The sequence below is a fragment of the Kogia breviceps genome, chromosome 13 (assembly GCF_026419965.1).
Source record: "Kogia breviceps isolate mKogBre1 chromosome 13, mKogBre1 haplotype 1, whole genome shotgun sequence".
NCBI lineage: Eukaryota > Metazoa > Chordata > Mammalia > Artiodactyla > Physeteridae > Kogia > Kogia breviceps.
Genome location: NC_081322.1, coordinates 56,512,993 through 56,531,329, shown reverse-complemented (window position 1 = coordinate 56,531,329; position 18,337 = coordinate 56,512,993). Strand labels below are relative to the sequence as shown.

The 18,337-nt window shown below is 36.9% G+C and overlaps 1 protein-coding gene across 2 annotated transcripts; it reads right to left on the bottom strand.

Moving 5' to 3' along the window:
* Window positions 1-2,304: 2,304 nt before the first annotated feature.
* Window positions 2,305-17,336, bottom strand: CENPW (centromere protein W). Of its 2 annotated transcripts, XM_059083577.2 has the most exons (3): window positions 17,012-17,336; window positions 5,449-5,562; window positions 2,305-3,620 (listed from the first exon to the last, which is right to left on the bottom strand). In XM_059083577.2, exons 1-3 carry the CDS (start codon window positions 17,135-17,137, stop codon window positions 3,594-3,596), a joined length of 267 nt encoding a protein of 88 aa, XP_058939560.1. In that variant the 5' UTR covers window positions 17,138-17,336; the 3' UTR covers window positions 2,305-3,593. The 2 variants fall into 2 exon arrangements, with proteins under 2 accessions (XP_058939560.1, XP_058939561.1); XM_059083578.2 differs by lacking the exon at window positions 2,305-3,620 and having other exon boundaries at window positions 5,445-5,522; window positions 17,012-17,217.
* Between the last annotated feature and the right edge of the window lie 1,001 nt (window positions 17,337-18,337).

Sequence of the window (18,337 nt, the reverse complement as noted above, 5' to 3'; positions counted from 1 at the left end):
GCATTTTTCACAGAACTAGAACAAAAAATTTCACAATTTGTATGGAAACACAGAAGACCCCAAATAGCCAAAGCAATTTTAAGAAAGAAAAATGGAGCTGGAGGAATCAGGCTATACTACAAAGCTACAGTAATCAAGACAGTATGGAACTGGCACAAAAACAGAAATATAGATCAATGGAACAGGATAGAAAGCCCAGAGATAAACCCACACACATATGGTCACCTTATCTTTGATACAAGAGGCAAGAATATACAATGGAGAAAAGACAGCCTGTTCAATAAGTGGTGCTGGGAAAACTGGACAGCTACATGTAAAGGAATGAAGTTAGAACACTCCCTAAAACCATACACAAAAATAAACTCAAAATGGATTAAAGACCTAAATGTAAGGCCAGACACTATAAAAATCTCAGAGGAAAATATAGGCAGAACACTCTATGACATAAATCACAGAAAGATCCTTTTTGACCCACCTTCTAGAGAAATGGAAATAAAGACAAAAATAAACAAATGGGACCTAATGAAACTTAAAAGCTTTTGCACAGCAAAGGAAACCATATATAAGACCAAAAGACAACCCTCAGAATGGGAGAAAATATTTGCAAATGAAGCAATTGACAAAGGATTAATCTCCAAAATATACAAGCAGCTCATGCAGCTCAATATCAAAAAAAAAAAAAAAAAAAAACCATCCAAAAATAGGCAGAGGACCTAAATAGACATTTCTCCAAAGAAGATACACAGATTGCCAACAAACAAATGAAAGGATGCTCAACATCACTAATCATTAGAGAAATGCAAATCAAAACCACAATGAGGTATCACCTCACAAGGGTCAGAATGGCCATCATCAAAAAATCTACAAAGAATAAATGCTGGAGATGGTGTGTAGAAAAAGGAACCCTCTTGCACTGTTGGTGGGAACATAAATTGATACAGCCACTATGGAGAACAGTATGGAGGTTCCTTAAAAAACTAAAAATAGAACTACTATATGACCCAGCAACCCCACTACTGGGCATATACCTGAGAAAACCATAATTCAAAAAGAGTCACGTACCACAATGTTCATTGCAGCACTATTACAATAGCCAGGACACGGAAGCAACCTAAGTGTCCACTGACAGATGAATGGATAAAGAAGACGTAGCACACATATACAATGGAATATTACTCAGCCATAAAAAGAAATGAAATTGAGTTATTTGTAGTGAGGTAGATGGATCTAGAGTCTGTCATACAGAGTGAAGTAAGTCAGAAAAAGAAAAACAAATACCGTATGCTAACACATATATATGGAATCTAAAAAAAAAAAAAGGTTCTGAAGAACCTAGGGGCAGGACAGGGATAAAGATGCAGACATAGAGAATGGACTTGATGACACGAGGACTGGGAACGGTAAGCTAAGACAAAGTGAGAGAGTGACATCGACATATACATTATCAAATGTAAAACAGATAGCTAATGGGAAGGAGCCGCATAGCACAGGGAGATCAGCTCCGTGCTTTGTGACCCCCTAGAGGGGTGGAATAGGGAGGGTGGGAGGGAGAGGATATGGGGATATATGTATACATATAGCTGATTCACTTTGTTATACAGCAGCAACTAACACAACATTGTAAGCAATTACACTCCAATAAAGATGTTTTAAAAAATAACTGCAATAACAACAAAAAAGGGTAAGTTTAAAAAATAATAATACTGGAGAAAATCTATAAGATGTAGCACTTGGTGAAGAGTTCTTCAACATGACACCAACAGCATGAAAATAAATAAATAAATAAAAATTGGACCTCATCAAAAGTGAAAATCATTGACCTTCGAAAGATACTGTTAAAGGATAAAAGGCAAGCTACAGAATAGAAGAAAATATTTGCAAACCACATGTCTGACCAAAGCCCTATACCTAGAGAACTCTCGAAATTCAACATTAGAAAAACAAATAGAAAATGGGCAAAAGAAATGAAGAAACATTTTACTAAAGAGAAAAAATGGATGATGAACATATGAAAATATGTGCAACATCATTAGCCATTAGGGAAATGTAAATTACCATGATGAGACATTCGTAGCAGAACAGCTAAAATGAAAAATAATACCAAATATTCATGAGAAGGAGGAAAAAATGACTCTCTCATAAACTGCTAATGGGAATACAACATGGTACAGCCACTCTGGAAAATACTTTAGCCATTTCTTTTTGAAAAACTAAACACATATTTACCATTAAACCCAGCAATCACATTCCTGGGCATTTATCCCAGAGAAATGAAAACTGTATAAAAACTGGTACACAACTGTTCACAACAGCTTTATTGTGATAGCCAAAAACTAGAAATAATCAAAATATCCCTCAATGAGTAAATAGCTGTACAAACTGTGGTACATAAATACCATGGAATATGATGAGTCAGTAATAAAAAGGAACAAATTGCTACATGCAACAACTTGGAGGACCAAGAGAGTTATGCTGAGTGAAAAAAGCAAACTCCCAAAAGTCATAACCTGTATGATTGTATCACAATGGCAAAATTATACACATGGAGAACAGTTTAGTAGTTGCAACGGCTTAGGGATGGTGGGAATAGGAAGGGGAGTGTTGTGTGTGCAGTGGACATGGGGAGCTGGGTGTAATTTAGAAAAGAACAGCATGATGGAGAAGTCTGTGATGATGAAATAATTCTGTATCTTGACTGTAGTGGTGGTTACACAGATCTCCAAATGTACTAAAATGGTACAGAATTATACACACACTGTACCAAGTCAAATTCCTGGTTTTGATATTGTACTGTAATTATTTAAGATGTAGGCACTGGGAGAAAACTGGATATAGAGTACATGTGGACCTCTCTGTACTATTTTTGCAACTTCAAGTTGCAATCTATAATTATTTCAAAATAAAAAGTTAAAAACACAACTATTAGATGATATGCGATAAACTTCCAAAAAATTTCTTGGGGGGAAACAAAACCCATCTATTAAATCTGTGTGACTTGAAGAACATAAGTCAATTTGCTCTGTAATTTTTTTTTTTTGGTTTTGGAGGGAAATAGGTTTTTGAAAACACCCTGCTGGTGTTTACAGTTGAGAAATTGTATTATTACACTATTGACCTAAATAAAAGTAGACTGCATTGCTTATGCAAAGGCGTTAAACAGTTAAAATATTTAAAATACACCTAGATTTGACTGCACATTGTCTTCCTTCAGAGAGTAAATTGATTCCATAGTTAACTGTGGCTAAATCTAAACACTTATAAACTTAATTCTAAGAAATACATCTCTTCAAGCTACTTCACACGCTAAGATTTCATTTTTGATATGTAAAACATCTGCAATACCAACAAAAAGAGAAGCCGAATGAACTAAAGGCCACTTATAATGAAACAATTCCTCAAAAACAAAGCTTATATAGCTCTATGTGTATACTTGAGACATTTCAATACCAGTAAAAAACATACAAACACACACATCCTTCAGCTAGCCAATATTTTAATACACAATATTAACTGCTATATAAAACGTGCTTTCACGATCTGTTACCACCTAAAATAATACATCATATAATTTTCAAAAATGTGTTCTTTGACTTCTAACCTCTGCTCTTCTTTAGAATTACCTGTGAGGGGGAGAAAATGAAGATTCATATTATACCTATGCCAAATAAAACACAATTCCTCAACAAAAAGTTTAAAAGTCCTATGTGTATAGTATGCAAGTCTTTGAATTTATAAAACCCAATTTGGAATGTGATTAGGGAATCTTTTGCCTTATAAACGGATTTAGACTTCTCTAAAATAGTATAATTCTCTCAAAGAATGTGAAACATGTCTAGATTCTCAAAATCTGGTTTTATAATAGTCACTTCTAGATGTTAATTTCTTCAGTTGTGCCAAAAGTGTCCAGATTAATGGCCCCCAACTTGAGGTTTATAGACAATTTAGTAATTCAGGGAGTTAAGGAATGTTCCAAAACTCGAAAATCCTATTATGAATCAGGCATTTAACAACTATAAAGCAATACAAATCCACTGCAACACCAAATTTCTTGTATTTAGGCTGGAATTATATCAGAGACCAAGACTAGTCATCTCAAGCTGAAAAGCTTGTTAGGTAGATAATTTTTAAGACATGAAGCCCATAAGAGAAATTAAACAAAATGAGATCTTAAGTTGTAAAAGACAAGGAATATTAGAGACCAGAATATATCCAAAAATATTTTAAAGAACTTACCTACTTTTAGGTAAGTACACTTATAATTCATTAATAAAAACAAACCAACCCTAAATTTAACACATACATACACTCTTCAAGTTCTTAAGCCTTGCTTTACCTACAAAAAGCACTTATATCAACTTTAATAGTACAGAAACTTGTTGAAATGTTTACAGTTGTAAGAGAATTTAAAGCCCCTTAAAAAATGCCAAGGCATGCCCATTTCTAGGCTTCCACAGAGGTCACCAAATAGGTTTATACCCTAGGCCAGTACTTCTCTGTTCTACAAGAAGTTAGTATAGGGACTGCAAAAGAATACTATGTACTCAAATGAATTTATAAAATTCTAAGTATATTATACACCCAAATTTACAAAATGCTACAGAGTTCAACAAATTACTGGTATATTTCTCATAACCTTACATAACTATAGTTACATAAAGACGTTACCATTGTGGGAAGTTGGATAAAAGGTACAGTGGAACTCTACACTATTTTTGCACCTTCTGTGAGTCTATAATTATTTCAAAAATATTAAATGTTAAACAAAAAAAACCTATAAAGAGGTAAACTGTCAAAAATAAGTCTCTCTCACACATAATCCTCCAGTCAACCATGTGTCAATTTATTGCATATTCTTACAGAAACAAGCTCTCTATACGTAACATTATGACTATTCAAGGAGGTATAGTATGTTAGGTTATATAAACTTATCTGACCCCAGAAGCCTTTCGTATTGGGGTATCTATTAACATCAAGTGAAAATAATCTTGGGAACATATATGAAAGAAACTCTGCCCTAGGCATCATACTATTACATTATACAGAAATATCAGTAAGAAGTTATCTTCTCTGCTTATATAAGCAATATGATTCAGAAGTCACTCAAATCTTAAAACAATGTAGAAAAATTATTAGGTAAACTTAAAATGATCAAGAAGAAAGTTTTGATAAATTTCAAGGTAATAAACCTTCTCAGCTATATACAGGCTACTACATATCACACAGATTAGCAGTCAAACATTCATTTTCCCCTAAATGGCAATAAAGCAATGACCATGAATCTTTCCATCAGAAATCCATAAAAAAATCTAACTCTGTAATTAAAACCCATGAAAAGCCAAGCATCAACTCAGTCAACAAAACTGTATAAGGAATCTAAACCAGGCAGAGGTGACAAACTAGGTGGTGTTATAAGGCAACTGTGCTCAAGAAAAGAAATTCAGATCTTACCTTTGCTGCAGCCAGTACATGCTCCTTTTTAATGACTCCACACTTATTCTCACAAGCATTTGTCCGAGCCTCTTCTGCTAATCGATGAACAAAGAGTAAACAATTCAGATGCACCTTTAAAAGAGAAAATGCAAAAGGATTTTTAAGCTCAAACACTGATGTTTTGAAATAATGACTTTTAAAAAGAATATCCCCGGGCTTCCCTGGTGGTGCAGTGGTTAAGAATCCACCTGCCAATGCAGGGGACACAGGTTCGAGCCCTGGTCTGGGAAGATCCCACATGCCACGGAGCAACGAAGTCCGTGATCCACAACTACTGAGCCTGCACTCTAGAGCCCAAGAGCCACAACTACTGAGCCCACGTGCTGCATCTACTGAATCCCGCACACTCTAGAGCCCGTGCTCCACAAGAGAAGCCACCTCAGTGAGAAGCCCACGTACTGCAACGGAGAGTAGCCCCCGCTCGCGGCAACTAGAGAAAGCCGCACACAGCTATGAAGACCCACGACAGCCAAAAATAATAAATAAGTAAAAATAAATATATTTATAAAAAATAAAAAGAATATCCCAAATTTTAATGCTGTACTATTTACTACTGTGATTACATCAATTAACCTTTATTTAAAGTAACAGAATTCAGTTTAATATATGTCCATCTTAAGATTCCATAAAAAAGAGACTTCGTTATTACAATACATAAAACAAGTCTATATAAAGCTGACCAAAGGCCATAGACAATAACATTACTCTAAAGGATCATTATATCAAAATTTAGGTAGGTCTCTATTAAGAAAAAATATTCCTGTTTCCCATTCCAACTAAATTTAAGTTTCCAATGTAACCTAAAATTTCCCCCAAATTAAAAAAACATTATCAAATACTGTATATAAGGCTAGTCATCTCTCATTCTACGATCCAAGGTATAAAGCTTTTGTAACCAGATATTTAATTTGAAATATCTAAATCAAAAACATGTTAATAATTGAAATTTTTAAAGTTTATCGCATTTATATACAAAGGTCAAGTTACTTGTCTTCCTACAACATCAAAATAATTGTATCTACTATTAATAATCTTAAAATTTCTTAAAAAGTAGCCTTAAACTACGTAAAATAAGCAGACAAAACAAAATTCCAAACTCCACAAAGAACTGTAGTTATATAAGATATTAGCATTGTGGGAAGCTGAGTAAAAGGTAAGGGGAATTCTCTACTATATTTGCCACTTCTTGTGAACCAATAGGTATTTCAAAATACAAAGCAAAAAGTCTGCAAAAGTATAGACTGACAAAAGTAAGTCTCTCTTCCACATCATCCACCAGTCAACTATGGTTGCCAGCTTCTTGCATATTCTTATAGAAACAACTTCTACATATTACCAAAACATATACATGTACCATAATATATGTGTACATATATCATTATTTAACCTCACTATTTCAATATGTACATTTTGCTAAATATTTTACTCAATATTCACTACCAAAAAGGACTACTCATTCTATATGCATATATATATATATATATATATATATATATATATATATATATATATAGCTTGAAAACAGTTAAAGTAGAGCTCAAACCCAAGCAAGAGAGAATGTAAAGTGAGTTGCAGTCCTATCTCATTTCTCCCTCTAGTAACACATCTAGTGCCCTTTAATTTAAATTACTGGTAACATCTCTATCCACTGCTTCTGCCATGTGCCTGAAGTCACTACCAACCTAGGTCCAATTAGACAGTCTCTTTAACATATAATTTATTTGATCATTTACATAATAGTACACACTCTTTGCAGTGAGAACAATTAATTAATACATAACACTTGGCAGAAGCAAGAAACTAAAATCCTGCAGACTGTGGAATGAAAACCACATTCACAGAAAAAGAGACAAAATGAAAAGGCAGAGGACTATGTACCAGGTGAAGGAACAAGATAAAACCCCAGAAAAACAGTTAAATGAAGTGGAGATAGGCAACCATCCAAAAAAAGAATTCAGAATAATGATAGTGAAGATGAGCCAGGACCTTGGAGAAAGAAAGGAGGAAAAGATTGAGAAGATGCAAGAAATGTTTAACAAAGGTTTAGAAGAATTAAAGAACAAACATCTAGAAGAATTAAAGAACAAACAAACAGAGATGAACAGTACAATAACTGAAATGAAAAATACACTAAAAGGAATAAACACCAGAATAATTGAGGCAGAAAAACAGATAAGTGACCTGGAAAAAGAATGGTTGAATTCAGTGCCATGGAACAGAATAAAGAAAAAAGAATGAAAAGAAATGAAGACAGCCTAAGAGATCTCTGGGAAAACAAACGTAACAACATTCGCATTATAGGGGTTCCAGAAGGAGAAGAGAGAGGAAGGACCAGAGAAAATATTTGAAGAGATTACAGTGGAAAACTTCCCTAACATGGGAAAGGAAATAGCCACCCAAATCCAGGAAGCACAGAGACTCCCAGGCAGGATAAACCCAAGAAGAAACATGCTGAGACACACAGTAATCAAATGGACACAAATTAAAGACAAAGAAAAATTATTAAAGGCAATAAGGGAAAAATAACATGCAAGGGAACTCCCATAAGGTTAACAGTTGATTTCTCAGCAGAAACTCTACAAGCCAGAAGAGAGTGGCATGATATATTTAAAGTGATGAAAGGGAAAAAGAAAAAGCTACAACCAAGATTACTCTACCCAGCAAGTATCTCATTCAGATTCGATGGAGAAGTCAAAAGATTTACAGAAAAGCAAAAACTAAGAATTCAGCACCACCAAACCAGCTCTACAACAAATGCTAAAGGAACTTCTCTAAGTGGAAAACACAAGAGAAGAAAAGGACCAACAAAAACACACCCAAAACAATTAAGAAAATGCTAATAGGAACATACATAACAATAATTACCTTAAATGTAAATGGATTAAATGCTGCAACCAAAAGACACAGGCTCAATGAATGGATACAAAAACAAGAACCATATATATACTGTTTACAAGAGACCCACTTCAGACCTAGAGAAACAAACAGACTGAAAGTGATGGGATGGAAAAAGGTATTACATGAAAATGGAAATCAAAAGAAAGCTGGAGTACTAATACTCATATCAGATAAAATAGACATTAAAATAAAGAATGTTGCAAGAGACACGGAAGGACACTACATAATGATCAAGAGATCAATCCAAGAAGAATATATAACAATTATAAATATATATGCACCCAACATAGGAGCACCTCAATATATAAGGCAACTGCTAACAGCTATAAAAGAGGAAATCGGGGCTTCCCTGGTGGCACAGTGGTTGAGAATCGGCCTGCCAATGCATGGGACACGGGTTTGAGCCCTGGTCTGGGAAGATCCCACATGCCGCGGAGCAACTGGGCCCATGAGCCACAACTACTGAGCCTGCAAGTCTGGAGCCTGTGCTCCTCAACAAGAGAGGCCATGACAGTGAGAGTCCCGCCCACCGTGATGAAGAGTGGCCCGCACTTGCCACAACTAGAGAAAGCCCTCGCACAGAAACAAAGACCCAACACAGCCAAACATTAACAAATAAATTTTAAAAAGAAACATTAAAAAAAAAATAAAAGGAAATCGACAGTAACACAATAATACTGGGGGACTTTAACACCTCACCTATACCAATGGACAGATCATCCAGACAGAAAATTAATAAGGAAACACAAGTTTTAAATGATACAACAGACCAACCAGATTAAATTGATACTTATAAGAATATTTATCATATTTATAACAAATAAATTGATATTTATTCCATCCCAAAACAGCACATTACACTTTCTTCTGCAGTGCACACAGAACATTCTCCAGGATAGATCACATCTAGGGTCACAAATCAAGCCTCAGTATATTTAAGAAAATTGAAATCATATCAAGCATCCTTACTGACCACCACACTATGAGATTAGAAATCAATTACAGGGAAAAAAAACATTAAAAACACAAACACATGGAGGCTAAACAATATGTTACTAAATAACCAGCAGGTCACTGAATAAATCAAAGAGTAAATCAAAAAATATCTTAGAGACAATGACAACAAAAACATGACAATCCAAAACCTATGGGATGCAGCAAAAGCAGTTCTAAGAGGGAAGTTTATAGCAATACAATCCTACCTCAAGAACAAAGAAAATTCTCAAATAAACAATCTAACCTTACACCTAAAGGAACTAGAGAAAGAAGAACAAACAAAACCCAAAGTTAGTAGAAGGAAAGAAAACAAAGATCAGAGCAGAAATAAATGAAGTAGAAACAAAGAAAACAATAGCAAAGATCAATGAAACTACAAGCTGGTTCTTTGAGAAGAGAAACAAAATTGATAAACCTTTAGCCAGACTCTTCAAGAAAAAGTGGGAGAGGACTCAAATAAGTAAAATTAGAAATAAACAAGGAGGGGGCTTCCCTGGTGGCGCAGTGGTTGAGAGTCCGCCTGCCGATGCAGGGGACACGGGTTCGTGCCCCAGTCCAGGAAGATCCCACATGCCGCGGAGCGGCTGGGCCCGTGAGCCATGGCCGCTGAGCCTGCGCATCCGGAGCCTGTGCTCCGCCACGGGAGAGGCCACAACAGTGAGAGGCCCGCCTAGCACAAAAAAAAAAAAAAAAAAGAAATAAACAAGAAGTTACAACGGACACCACAGAAATACAAAGCATCCTAAGAGACTACTGCAAGCAACTCTATGCCAATGAAATGGACAACCTGGAAGAAATGGACAAATTTTTAGAAAGGTATAAACTTCCAAGATTGAACCAGGAAGAAACAGAAAATATAAACAGACCAATCACAAGTAATGAAATTGAAGCTGTGATTAAATATCTTCCAACAAACAAAAGTCCAGGACCAGAGGGCTTCAAGAAGAATTCTATCAAACATTTAGAGAAGAGCTAACACCCATCCTTCTCAAACTCTTCCAAAAAATTGCAGAGTAATGAACACTCCCAGACTCATTCTACGATGCCACCATCACCCTGATACCAAAAGCAGACAAAGATATGACAAAAAAGGAAAATTACGGACCAATATCACTGATGAATATAGATGCAAAAGTCCTTAACAAAATCCTAGCAAACAGGGCTTCCCTGGTGGTGCAGTGGTTGAGAGTCCGCCTGCCGATGCAGGGGACACGGGTTCATGCCCCGGTCTGGGAAGATCCCACATGCTGCAGAGTGGCTGGGCCCGTGAGCCATGGCCGCTGAGCCTGCGCATCCGGAGCCTGTGCTCTGCAATGGGAGAGGCCACAGCAGTGAGAGGCCCGCGAACCAAAAAGAAAAAAAAAAAAATCCTAGCAAACAGAATCCAGCAACACATTAAAAGGACCATACACCATGATCAAGTGGGGTTTATCTCAGGGATGCAAGGATTCTTCAATTAAAAAATCAATGTGGTACACCATATTAACAAATTGAAGAATAAAAACCATACGATCATCTCAAAAGATGCAGAAAAAGCTTCTGACAAAATTCAACATCTATTAATAATAATAGCTCTCCAGAAAGTGGGCATAGAGGGAACCTACCTCAACATCATAAAGGCCATATATGACAAACCCGCAGCAAACATCATTCTCAACAGTGAAAAACTGAAACCATTTCCTCTAAGATAAGGAACAAGATAAGGTTGTCCACTCTCACCACTATTATACAACATAGTTTTGGAAGTTTTAACCACAGCAATCAGAGAAGAAAAAGAAATAAAAGGAACCCAAACCGGAAAAGAAGAAGTAAAGCTGTCACTGTTTGCAGATGACATGATACTATACATAGAGAATCCTAAAGATGTTACCAGGAAACTACTAGAGCTAATCAATGCATTTGGTAAAGTTGCAGGATACAGAATTAATGCCCAGAAATCTCTTGCGTTCCTATACACTAACAATGAAAGATCAGAAAGAGAAATTAAGGAAACAATCCCCTTCACCATTGCAACAAAAAGAATAAAATACCTAGGAATAAAGCTACCTAAGGAGATAAAAAAAACCTGTCTTCAGGAAACTATAAGACACTGATGAAAGAAATCAAAGATGACACAAACAGATGGAGAGATATACCATGTTCTTGGATTGGAAGAATCAATATTGTGAAAATGACTATACTACCCAAAGCAATCCACAGATTCCATACAATCCTTATCAAATTACCAATGGCTTTTTTTTTTTTTTTTTTTACAGAGCTAGAACAAAGAATCTTAAAATTTGTATGGAGACACAAAAAAGCCCGAATAGCCATAGCAATCTTGAGGGAAATAAACGGAGGTGAAGGAATTAGACTCCCTGACTTCACACTATACTACAAAGCTACAGAAATCAAGACAATATGGTACTGACACAAAAAGAGAAATACAGATTAACGGAACAGGATAGAAAGCCCAGAGATAAACCCAAGCATCTATGGTCAACTAATCTATGACAAAGGAGGCAAGGAGATACAATGGAGAAAAGACAGTCTCTTCAATAAGTGGTGCTGGGAAAACTGGACAGCTACATGTAAAAGAATGAAATTAGAACACTCCCTAACACCATACACAAAAGTAACCTCAAAATGGATTAAAGACCTAAATGTAAGACCAGACCAGACACTATAAAACTCTTAGACAAAACCACAGGAAACATACTCTTTGACATAAATCAAAGCAATATCTTTTTTGACCCACCTCCTAAAGTAATGAAAATCAAAACAAAAATAAACAAATGGGACCTAATGAAACTTAAAAGCTTTTGCACAGCAAAGGAAACTATAAACAAGATGAAAAGACAACCCTCAGAATGGGAGAAAATATTTGCAAATGAATCAACAGACAAAGGATTAATCTCCAAAATATATAAACAGCTCATGCAGCTCAATATTAAAAAAACAAGCAACCCAATCAAAACATGGGCAGTAGATCTAAACAGACGTCTCTCCAAGGAAGAGAAACAGATGCGAAAGAGGCATATGAAAAGATGCTCAACATCACTAATTATCAGAGCAATGCAAATAGAAACCACAATGAGGTATCACCTCACAGTTAGAATGGGCATCATCAGAAAATCTACAAACAACAAATGTTGGAGAGGGTGTAAAGAAAAGGGAACCCTCTTGTGCTGTTGGTGGGAATGCAAACTGATACAGCCACTATGGAGAACAGTATGGAGGGTCCTTAAAAAACTAAACATAGAATTACCACATGACCCAGCAATCTCACTACTGGGCATATACCCAGAGAAAACCATAATTCAAAAAGACACATGCACCCCAATGTTCATTGCAGCACTGTTTAAAACAGCCAGGTCATGGAAGCAACCCAAACGCCCACCAACAGACGAATGGATAAAGAAGATGTGGTACATACATATAATGGAATATTACCCAGCCATCAAAGGGAACAAAACTGGGTCACCTGGATAGACATGGATGGACCTAGAGACTGTCATACAGAGTGAGATAAGTCAGAAAGAGAAGAACAAATATCGTATATTAATGCATATATTTGGAATCTAGAAAAATAGTACAGATGAACCAGTTTGCAAGGCAGAAATAGAGACACAGATGTAGAGAACAAATGTATGGACACCAAGGGGGGAAAGCAGGGGCGGGGATGAATTGGGAGGTTGGGATTGACATATATACACTAATATGTATAAAACTGATAGCTAATAAGAACTTGCTGTATAAAAAAATAAAATTAAAGAAAAACACACAATACTTAACTCTCCCTAACAGTTCACTAAATGTTAAATAACTAGGTAATGTGGTGCTTTAAATTATTATGCAGAATCTTTAGTGGATTGTTATAGATGTTTAAGAATGTTTTAGTGATATTTGGGGAAAGCAGAGGAGTTTGGGAATTTAAATTTAACATGATAAAGAAACTATGGAAGGAGATATTCTTTTGGTACTTTTTTGATGCACTGTCTTGTTTAACTCTCACAAGAACTCTGAGCTAAATCACCCAATCCTGATTCTTTACATTATACCATGTCATTCAAAATGTCTTTATACTTCCAATGACATACCATTTCCTTCTGCAACAAAAGGACTCCATAACATGGCTCAATTTCCTCCGTTAATCTGTATTTTCTACTTCTAAAGCTAAATATCTTCCAGATGCCTCATGAAAAATTCTAAATTCCTTAATACTAAACCCCACTTGACTAGGCTTTTCTAATTTCATTTCTCACCTTTCCCAACTTTCAGTTCTATACTAGGTCTTTTGAACTTCTTTCAGTATTCAAATACAAGTTTGCCTATAGCCATGCTACTGGTTTATAGACTTCTCTAAAAACCCCAATTCCTCCCAATATGTAAGGTTATATAGATACATGGCACCCTGAACTTCTTATCTCTGTACATACTACATACATTAGGCAGCAATTTCTCACCTGTCTTCTTCAATGTACTATAAGGGCAAAACCATGTCTATCTTCCCAGACATTATATCCCCAGTGACCTTTAGCCCATGACCCAATATGCAGTAGGTAGTCAATTATTATTGCATGAACAAAAGATCCATCCATATCTCCCCAAATTAGGCAAAAAAATTTTTTAGTCAATCCCAAATAAACCACACTCTGTTCTGAGGCTTGAGATGGGCAGTTTTGTTCTAGTTCTGGAAAAAAAAAAAAAAAAAAAAGCCATTGGTAATTTGATAAGGATTGTATGGAATCTGTAGATTGCTTTGGGTAGTATAGTCATTTTCACAATATTGATTCTTTCCTACTCTTCATGGACATGAACCATAGATACTGAATTAATATTACTTTTTTTATGTCAGAATTATTTTTTAAACAGCCTATTTCTCTGTAATAAAACAGTTAATTGAGTGGTGTCACTCAAGTGCACTAAGGTTTAAGTTAAAATGGTCAGAACAAAAGCAAATTTTATGGTTTCAGCTAGACATTCAATCCTGAAAGCCATTCCATCAAGAACTTACACTTTGGAAAAATTAAAAATCAGCTTGCTTGAAAGGTAAACCAAAAGATAATTTACAAAGAGGTATCCATTTGACAGTCTTAGGTGACCAAAAGACTGGGCCAGCCAGACTTCCTCCCCACTTCCTCACAGCACTTCTGAGGTTTACATAAACTGTAAGTACCCAGATATTTGCACAATATTCCTTAGTGATAAATCTAAAAACTGAGTCACAAGAAAGCCGAACAACTTGAGATTAACATACACTCACCAGTATTGGCCCTGGTGATATACAATCAAATAAGTCATAAAATAAAACAACAATAAAAAGCTAGTGCAAAAGAATATGAAGTAACACAAGGAAGTTATAAGTAAAATGTTAGAAATATCAATCCACATATAGTCATCATCACTCCCAACTTTAATTGTACACTCAGAATGTTCAAGGTATTATGCTAAACACCAGGAATACAATAAGTTCCCAATTCAAACTTCCCAGTCCGATGGAAGAATGAAACCTAATTAAAGACAAATGTGTGACAGTAGATGATATTGGAAGGTAAGGTTGATCCTTTCTAAGGAAGAAGGCTTCACCGAATAACAGGCATTTGAACTGAATTTTGAAATAACTGAAGTTTGAGAAGCGGAGTGGAGTGAGGACATCCTCAAACAGAAGAAATACCTTATGCAAAGACATCATAAAATAGATTAATTCTGTGTTAAAGATAATGGAAGACACGAAAGGAGATATGTTTGGTTCCTTTCCCTCAAGAAGCTGCATACTGCACTGGGAGACAACACTGACATATAAAACTTAGAGAATAGTGTCAGGGTCACAGTAGCTAAACTGTATGATGTACACTCTTACGGCTATCAAAGTTCAGAAAAAAAACAGACTATCTTAATTGTAGAGAAGTTTATGGATGATGTGGGACACCTGCTGGGTAAGATAATTAAGTACCAATGGCAAGCAGAAAACCATAAATAAAGAAACCAGAGTGATGCATGGCATATACAAGACGGTGAAGGAGAAATAATGAAAGCCAAAGACAAGCATACAATCCAGTAATAGACGGTAGCAAAAAGAACTTCCATTCCCCTACCACTGCAAATGCTTAGAATTTCACCTCCCCTTCTTTCCTGTACCACCTGGATCCCACTCCACAATAGAGTCCTCCTGTCCAGGGGTCACTTGGGGCAGGCAAGTGTGGATGTGGGAGGAATCTGACTACTTGAGAAATTTCTGCCCAACAATCTACAACAGCTGGTAGTCTCCTAGATTATAGAGCAGGTACATTTCCTCCCCCCTCCATTGATTGAGAGAACCCCAGCTCCAGTGAAAACTTCAGAATAAATTACCTAAAATTCTTTTGAAAATCAATTTCACTTTAATACAGCTCACTTGTGCCACCTTAATCACCACCTTGGGGGAAGGAGAGTAATAAAACAGTATATATTGTCTTTTCTTACAGAGTCTAAAAAAGGAACGAAAAAGGACAGGAGATATTAGAAGGGCTACTTTTCCAAGGAAAAAAAAAGTTGTTTTGGCTCTGAGAAAGGAAAAGTGAAGATAATTCTATAGTAATTTAGCAAAAATAGAAACCCTAAAATTAGGGGAGGCAGTAGAGAGCTGGCAGAGGCTGCAGAGAAAAGAGGTTGCGGGGGGGACACAATGTAGCTTAAGAAGAGATGGAATGATGTATTGTGAAGCCACCCTCCATGCCATATATCCCTATTATCCACAACTCTTTATCCTTGATCTCGGGGAAATTAGGTGCCCACCTGTAGTGGCTCCTTTACTCAAAGAGCTCTTGTAACAAACCACAGGAGGTGCCTCCTATGGTTTAAACCTAGGGAAACAGTGTTCATTCTGCTAGAGGGATATATATTCCAGGCATTCAACATAAAAACTCTTAATTTATTTCAAAACAGAAATATTGCACAGTGGTTTGGTTGTGGTTATTTATCATGTGAGCATTATGCTGCAGTTACTATGAGTCAGATAAACTTTTAATGGTTGGGTTTGAAAACTAAACTAACAGGTGTTCTATTTGTCCAGGAAAACGAATTCACATTTGGGAACACACTACTTACAAATAAACTTTTGGATCAGGGTTCTTTAGTAAATAAGCTAAAGTAGAGGAAATAGGGCAATATATTTGTTTAACAACGTAAAAAAAAGGGGAAGAAAGGAAGGCAAGGAGAAGGGCACTTTTGAAAGGCATGTCAGTAATACCTTTTACAATATTTAAATAAAAATAACCCAGCCTGAATTCCAAAATCTATTTTTTTAAATGTATCTTTCGAAGCTTTATAATTACACTAAGCACAGTACCAGACTGTGCTCCTTAATAGCGATATTGAAAAACTATAAGCAGGAACTTAATGTTAGTTTTCCCCTTAAATTGATGTGGCTAATAGCCTCCTGTTTAAAAAAAAGTCAGGATATCTACATTTCAGAGGGCCCCAAAACAACTCAGCATCAGGAATACTAACTGATATGCCAGGGTGGGGCAAACCCGCCCAGTTGTTGCTGCGAACGCCTCAAACGTAGGCCTGAAAGCTAGATTGGCTGGGGGCGGCGAAATAAAGGGTGGGGGTTATTTCCCCTGTCTCCGCCCCACTTACAGTCCTAGAAGGGACAAAATCTCACCAGTAGGTCGCTATTTGTCTCCAGACGGAGGTGAGGCTTCCGTTGCTTCAAGACGCGCTTTAAAAAACCGCGGGGAGCCTTCCGCTTTATCAGCTTCCTCTGCGAGACTGTGGTCGAAAGCGCCATCTTCTCCCTCCGGCTCGGGCACCAGCCGCCTGAAATTCCTAGGTCCTCCCTGCGCCGCACTGCAGCTCACGCCCGCGGGGACACCGAGAACCGCGACTCCGACGCTTCTACAGGCCCTGAGAGCAGGCCGGAACGTTTGAATCCGCCGCCAATTGAGCGCGCCTGGCGCCCGGTAGTGACGTCAGCACGCTCAAGCCCCGCCCCCCGCGGCGCCTGGCTGTTGATGGAAAACACCCTCGGTGGGCGCCCCGTGACGTCATAGACGGGCGAGCATTGCGGCTTTAGCGTTTAGCACTAGCTCTTTGAAACAATTTCTCCAGTGTTCGATAGAGACGTTGGGAAATTGTGGAAAATGTTGGTATGCCAAAGCAGCCACACCTACTGTCCCAGCTTTCATTCTCTACTGAGCCTAATACCAACGAAAGAAAAAGTAGATGAATAGAAAGAAGTCTATGATGTTTCATCAGGATTCTTGAAAAACCAATGGCTTCCTAGCAAGGCATGATTTTCTGATACTAATAGCTAACGTTTTTCACTTTTACGTAATTTTATGTTATCTTATCTGAGGTCTTTTCATGATTCAAGCTTTTCTTTACAAATGCTGCTCCCTTTAATTTTAAGGCCCCTACACTTAACCTTGCAATAACTCCTGTTGTAGTTTAAATGCTACCTCATTGAATCCTTCTTTTCCAAGCAATTAACTCTTCCATCTTCTGTGCTACCCCTGTAAGTGGTTCTCAGACGTCATCGTGCATCACCTGAAGCACAACCCCTTGGTTTCTTGGTTCAGTAGGTCTCAATGGGACTTGAGAATTTGCATTTCTAACAAGTACTCGAGACATGTTGGAACACTGTTAGTCTGACCACTGATATCACTGTGATGTTATTTATAATTACCTCTAATACTAATGCTGTAGAAGTTGTTGGGTTGTGCTTTCAATATCCACATAGATCCTTCTATCTGGCCTCCCACTTTCAAGATCTCCTCTCTGCCAATAATCTTATCTTTCATCCTATGAGCCATTTACATCTGTGGTCATACACTAGGCCTTGTCATTACTAACACCCTTCCACATTCTCAATTCAGTTGTCTTACTCTTCAACCTTATTTCTGGAACTCACTTCCTCCAATATCCCCACTTCAGCAATTCTTACATGCTACCAGATCACTATCCTCTCTGTCTCTACCATGTCCCTAAC